The sequence below is a fragment of the Odontesthes bonariensis genome, chromosome 2 (genome assembly GCF_027942865.1).
Source record: "Odontesthes bonariensis isolate fOdoBon6 chromosome 2, fOdoBon6.hap1, whole genome shotgun sequence".
Lineage (NCBI taxonomy): Eukaryota > Metazoa > Chordata > Actinopteri > Atheriniformes > Atherinopsidae > Odontesthes > Odontesthes bonariensis.
The window spans coordinates 22,817,947-22,823,946 of record NC_134507.1 but is presented as its reverse complement, the minus strand read 5'-3'; the positions used below and the strand labels follow the sequence as shown (position 1 = coordinate 22,823,946).

General features: G+C 39.3%; 1 protein-coding gene across 3 annotated transcripts in view; it reads right to left on the bottom strand.

The window, feature by feature from the left end:
- Positions 1-3,405: 3,405 nt before the first annotated feature.
- The window catches only part of anapc1 (anaphase promoting complex subunit 1), a 46,470-nt gene continuing 43,875 nt past the window's right edge, over positions 3,406-6,000 (bottom strand). For all 3 annotated transcript variants that reach the window (XM_075479794.1, XM_075479803.1, XM_075479811.1), the window contains exons 52-53: positions 4,819-4,950; positions 3,406-4,448 (exon numbers count right to left, since the gene is read on the bottom strand). In XM_075479794.1, coding sequence (XP_075335909.1) covers positions 4,300-4,448; positions 4,819-4,950 — 281 coding nt within the window. In that variant the 3' untranslated portion in view covers positions 3,406-4,299. The remainder of the gene's footprint in view (positions 4,449-4,818; positions 4,951-6,000) is intronic.

The following is a 6,000-nucleotide window of genomic DNA, read 5'->3' as shown; positions in this document are numbered from 1 at the left end:
GATGAACATCTGTCACATTTTTGTTTTTCAGTGTGTCTGCACCGCCAGCACCTCAAGACTCTGTCAATTGTTTTAGGGAAACTCAGAGATCACACTGACTGGCTGTTCAGCATTGTGGATGAGTTCTAACACACCTTAACATAATGATAATAAAAAAATCATTTTTCTATGCTTGAAGCTTAATTGTTTACTAATCAGCTAAAATGTACAAAATGAATGATATAATGCATTACTTAAAATTAAAAAGAAAGTTAATCGAGTAGTCTAAACACATTAAAACACATCCATCTGGATACCAACAACTGAACTTGAACTTAAATAACTTTAGGCAAAAACCTCTCTGTTTATATTTTTAAATACTGGGTCTCTCATTATGACTTATGAATAACCCGTTTAAAGTACTGCCCCCAGCCATGCTGATGACTTTCCTCTTGCGCAGGCATAGATCAAAAGTCTCAATTCACAGCTGAACGTCAAATGATTGGAGTGTTCAAGTGCTATATTTTTGCTCAGCTGACGTGAGGAGAAAGCACAAGTTTGTCTTGTGCGTCAGGGCCTAACTACAATGACTCTGGTTACACAGTGTTACAATAAGGGAAAAAACATTCAAAACTAACCCAATAATCAAGTGATGTCATGTTAGAAACGTGTCTGAATGTTGTAGAGTGCACCTCCTCATTTGACACATCCAATCACAGATAAACAACTGCATTACTTTGATAAATAAATGCTTTGTGACTCAAGGCTATCACTTAGAGAGGAGGTGTATTTTTACTCTTAAAGTTTCACCTCACTGGCTCTGGTGGTTTTTAAAATAAGTTTGCTGACAAGCAGTCACACAGGCATATATTTCTGTATTATTTATATAGAGTTTAACATGGCATCAAAAACAACCACTCAGCTGCCCACATGTTTAGATTCAAATTTTGCTGAGTCTTGATTGGTGCTCCGAGTATGACATCACCTTTTCCCCATGAGAAAATTCTCCTGCCTGACCGCAAGAACCGTTAAAACATTGGCACATAACTGGCCTCTTCATGTAGAATCCTGTTACAGTATGAAGCTGACTGACTAGGCAGATTCTCATTTTGGTGTGTGCAATGCCTCTGCAGAGAAAGGGATGGAGGAAAATTAGTTGCAGCTGTTTCGATGAAATAAAGGACTGTGCAAAGTATCTGAGCGATGATAAAAGCCAGGAAGTAAGACACAATAGAAACTACCACAAGTATCTCTTTGTGGCAAAAATAAAAGTCAACACAGCCGTGGCCCTGAAAGTGTCTTTTGATGAATAAAAAGTATGTGAATCACGTCTGGTTGCTATTTCAGGGCCCTTTCAATGTTAACACGTGAAAGAAAAGACTCGTTTGATACTTTGTGCAACAGGAAACAGAATGGTGTTTAAATATGGGTGGACCAGTTAATTTAGTGCTCAACAGATGCTTCAAAGCCCACGTTTCATCCACACAAATGGAGAACTAGCCTCAGCATGAGGAGGAGTAGACTTTAAACAGATAGAAAGAGTACACATCATCTCTCGTTATAGTTTGACTTCTGTTAAGGTAATGACAGACAATAAAAACCTAACTTTATTGTAATTTTCTAAGCATCCTTGCTCTAGTTACGGATCCGGAGGAATACACTTTGAATGGACATGAATATAGATTTACGCCAACTGTAGAGTTGGACTGAAGGAGTGAGAAGCTGCTCTGCATGTCGCAGCTCTGTGAGGAGGGTGTGGACCACTTGTTTGTTCGGATGTTTTCCATTTGCTCTGGAATGTTCTCAGAGCTGTTGGTTAGGAATGATCTGAGACTCGGAGCGGAACACACGCAGCACGTCCTCCCACACACCAGCTACATGACATGAGGGTTTCCATCCTCAACTGGGCATCCAATTCCAACTTTTTGGTTACTTTAAAGACTAAGGCAGGGGTTTTTAGTGGCTGACACACAAGGCGCATACAGTGGGACATTCAGAGCCTAAATAATGTCAAACAGCATTCGTAGAACAAAAAGTCCCTTTTTGTAATGTTTTAAATTTTATTCCAAGAGTTCTATGAAAGAAAATCAAAAACCTGATCATTCTCATGGTTATCTTTACCAGCACTGAAAAATATCAAGCACTTGGAAACTAGAGAAAAATCTCAAACACTCCAAGTATGAGGTGTAACCACAAAGGCCTTAAATACAGAACGGCTGACATGAAAATGTTAGGCTGGAAGCCTTTTCTGGCTGATGGAATAAAATGCAAAAAGACAGTATGTAGCAATGACAACATAACCAAGCTAAGTACAGGCGTGTGGACAGATGAAGGGACTACCCACGGGACCACACAGCACATACAATCTGTCTTTACAAGAAAAATGTTACGTTCTTTTTATAAGTAAATATTTTTAGAGTATATTTGTTTCACTTCTTTAACCCATTATTTCTTTTATCATATTCTTTTCTCTGAATGATCTCACAAAGGGAAATCAAAGTTCTTAAAAAATGTAAATGTCAGGGCTAAAAAGTGCTGGAATTTGGGGTTGTTTTGTTTTTAACAGTAGGCAGCGAAAAAAAAATGGTTCATTAGATTTCAGTGACAGGCATTTGCACCATAACAAAGTTTCAGGTGTGCTACATTCATGCAGTGTTTGGAAAGCCCCTCATGAGCCCTGCATTTCAAACGAGCTGGCTAAACAACCATTTCAACCTGACCGTTAAAGAGTGCTACAGTATTACAAACTGTGTGAATATATTCAAGACAACACTTGATTTATTAGCAGTTCCTGCTTACTGTGTTTAACATTCTTTTGTATTTGAGGACTGTTCTTCTTGGACTTTTTACACTTTTATTTCACCTCACAGATTCTTTTTAGTAAGTACATGTGGTCTCATTAATGTGCTACTCATGATGGAAATGATTTTATGCATTCTGGCAAGATAGCATTTGTGTTACAACTTCCGCCAAATCTCTGCTCTCGTGTGTAAAAATCTTCTCCACAAAGCACCACTGCCATGTTTAGCGAGTGCCTAAGCGGGCCGTCTTCCACGTCAAAGGAAATAAAGGTTTTTGTAACTAACTGATGAGTTCTGTACTAATGTACAGCAAGTCGTCTGCTCCAGTGCTTATTTCTTATCTTCTCTGTGAATATTGGACAAAAAGACAAATGAAAGTACAAAGTGTTAGAGACTGACTGCTTGCTCAAAGGTTGTATCACAGTTTCAGAGTTAAGACTCAAAGGCATGATTCTGTTGGACCGTATCAAACAAAGGCTCAAAGCTGAAAGATTTTTCAGACAACACTTTTTCTGCAAGTAGTAAATACAGACATTATGTCTCAACTTTACTGCACTGGAAGTGGAAGGGAATCTTTCATGTGGGGAAACCCAAAACAACACAACACAGCCCGTTTTGATCCTCGTTTAACTTCGAAAGACCTTTATCTTGACCACAGAGGAAGCAACGTTGCCGACACAACAATCACATCTGTGCTAAATAAACAAAAAGCGATGTACAATTTAGACAACAGTACAACAGAAAAAAATAGTGCACTTCTCTGAAGCTTTCTGCAATACAAACAAAATAAAATAACACCCAGAAAATGCAAGAGTGTTTGTAAAACCTGTGGCGTGGACGTACAAAGATAGAAAGGAAACAACAGGGCATCTGTACTGATTACAATGTGAGCAAGCAGACTGAGCCCCATGTGTAAACACACACTGTAAAAGAAAAAAACAGTATCCGTGCAGAGTGCAGTTATTTTTCTCTTTTATTGTTGTACCTTTGTCATGTTCTGTCAAGATAGTGGCCAGAACAAAGAGAGTTCACAGGCAGCATGGACATCAGCACAACTACAACCCATTCATTCTCTTGACCAGTCTGCTCTTCTTAGCCGTTCATAGCTGTGTGAAGAAAAGATTTCTATGGCTGGACTTTTGAACAAACCATCCAAAAAGCCCCACTTTGAATAGGTTGTACCATAAAAATGGCACATATACTGCTTGATTACTGCGGTCTTAACCTTTTTTAAGCTGTAAAAAAATCCTATTTGTAATGCTATATTACAAAAACTAATATTAGTTATTACACTTTCAAAAAGGCTGAGAAGAAATAAAGTCTGTATTACCTAAACAGCTCTTCTCAGAGGTGAAGCAGCAGCGCTGCAGTGACACTGCCTGTCTTATAGTCCCATTCTGTTCAATGCTGCACATGACTGTGGCTGTTCCAGGTAGAACTGTGAGTCCCACCTGTGCAGGCACTGTAAGCCTGAACTGCATCTCTGAGAGTCTACCAGCCAGCTGACTGGTTCTAAACATCAGGATGAAAATGCTTGCAGAGGAAAGCCCAACAGTATCTGTGATCCAGATGCAGAATCCAGAAGGATGGGTGTCAGCCTTAGCAGGTCTCTCAGAGGGATGCCCAGCTGGCTGCTACGTGACAATAAATCCCCAAATGAGCTGCAGCCTGCAGGGAGAGAGTAGGGCGTTGAATTTACAGTCAGTGTCAGTGGAGTCATGTTCGGCTGTGGCTCCAAGTTCCTCTGCTGAGGTGCAACTTATCAGCACAAGTAATAGGACACAAAATATGTTAAAAAAATAAATAAATAGTCAAGGTCAAAACCTATACAGTGAATATTTATTGGTAGTAATAATGGCAACAAATTAGGCAAAAATATTAACTGAAGCTGCAGATTGTTACTAAAATATAAGCTTAATTGTTTCCTCAGAAATAAAATGAAGTATAATGCTGTAATTATGCTCCTCGCATTGGTTATTGCGATCAAAACGGTGCCATAACCATTTAAAATGTCACTTGAAGCATCTGTTTATCTCACCCTCCAACTGTGTGTGTGTGTTCTTGAGGCAGGGGATGGAGCGGTACACCAGGAAGCAGGCCAGCATGATGGACTGGGCGTCCCTACAGAGAACCTCGCCCCTCATGTAGGACCTCAACACTGTGCTGTTGTCTAGAGGGGAAAAAACATAAGGATTATAGGTACTTTTACTTAGTCAAGTGTTTTAGTTTGGTAGGTAACAGCTGTCACTAAACATCTCCATGACTGCCGTGTCACCGTGACCAATTACTCAATTACTCTGCTCCACGAACATGTTATTTTGCCTGATGATATGTCACTGGTTGGTGTAACATCAGTTTTGAATCCTTTTCACCTTAAAGACACTGCAGCATCAGTTGTGTATGCTTCAAAATTATTTCATATGCAAAATGATTAGTCAGGGAAGGGGGCACAAAACAACCTACGAAGTCAGAGCGTCTGAAGAGACCAATATGAGAAGTTGCTTTTGAGTCTTTACTGCATGAATTGCAAAACTCATGAGTGGAAAAGAGAAAAGAGGATACCTGCCTGTTAGCTAAAATGCATAACTTGTTGTAATCTGATCAGAGCCAAGAATTTCAAGAGGGTGGTGGACTCATTTTCCACTGGAACTGCAGTAAACAGCTGTTTTAATAAAGGGAGCAGCTGCTTTTCAGACTTTGTGTTAAGATTTTCAGCTCAAGGACTGGTGACAGAGGAGAAGAATGATTGCAGTGCATGCTAAATATTTCACACCTTATGGTATGCAGGTCTCTTTTAATCAACTTGTTTAGCTGAACAATAAAACCTTGAAAACATTACTTATACAGGATGAAGCTCAGCCTGTTCACATTGCAGTCTTCTTTACTATGCAACAGCTCTTCGCTGCTTTTTTCCTCACTGAAGTGCACGTCATGATAAGACATAGTTAACACATGCAACGTTGCATGGATCTTCACCTTTTAATGTACTAAGAAGGTTTCTACAAAATGAAGTAGTGAAAATATCCTTATCTAGGCTATCGTGACTTGTATTTCAAATGTGTTGCTCTCCCATTGTTGAGCATCCACCTTTGATTATTTGCCGACAGCAAACCCTTCAAAATCATCCAAACATGCACCTACAGCACTTTCTTATTAGAAACAGCACAAACGAGAAACCTAAAAATCTAACTAAAAGATTTCAACACATTTCTTTTATGTG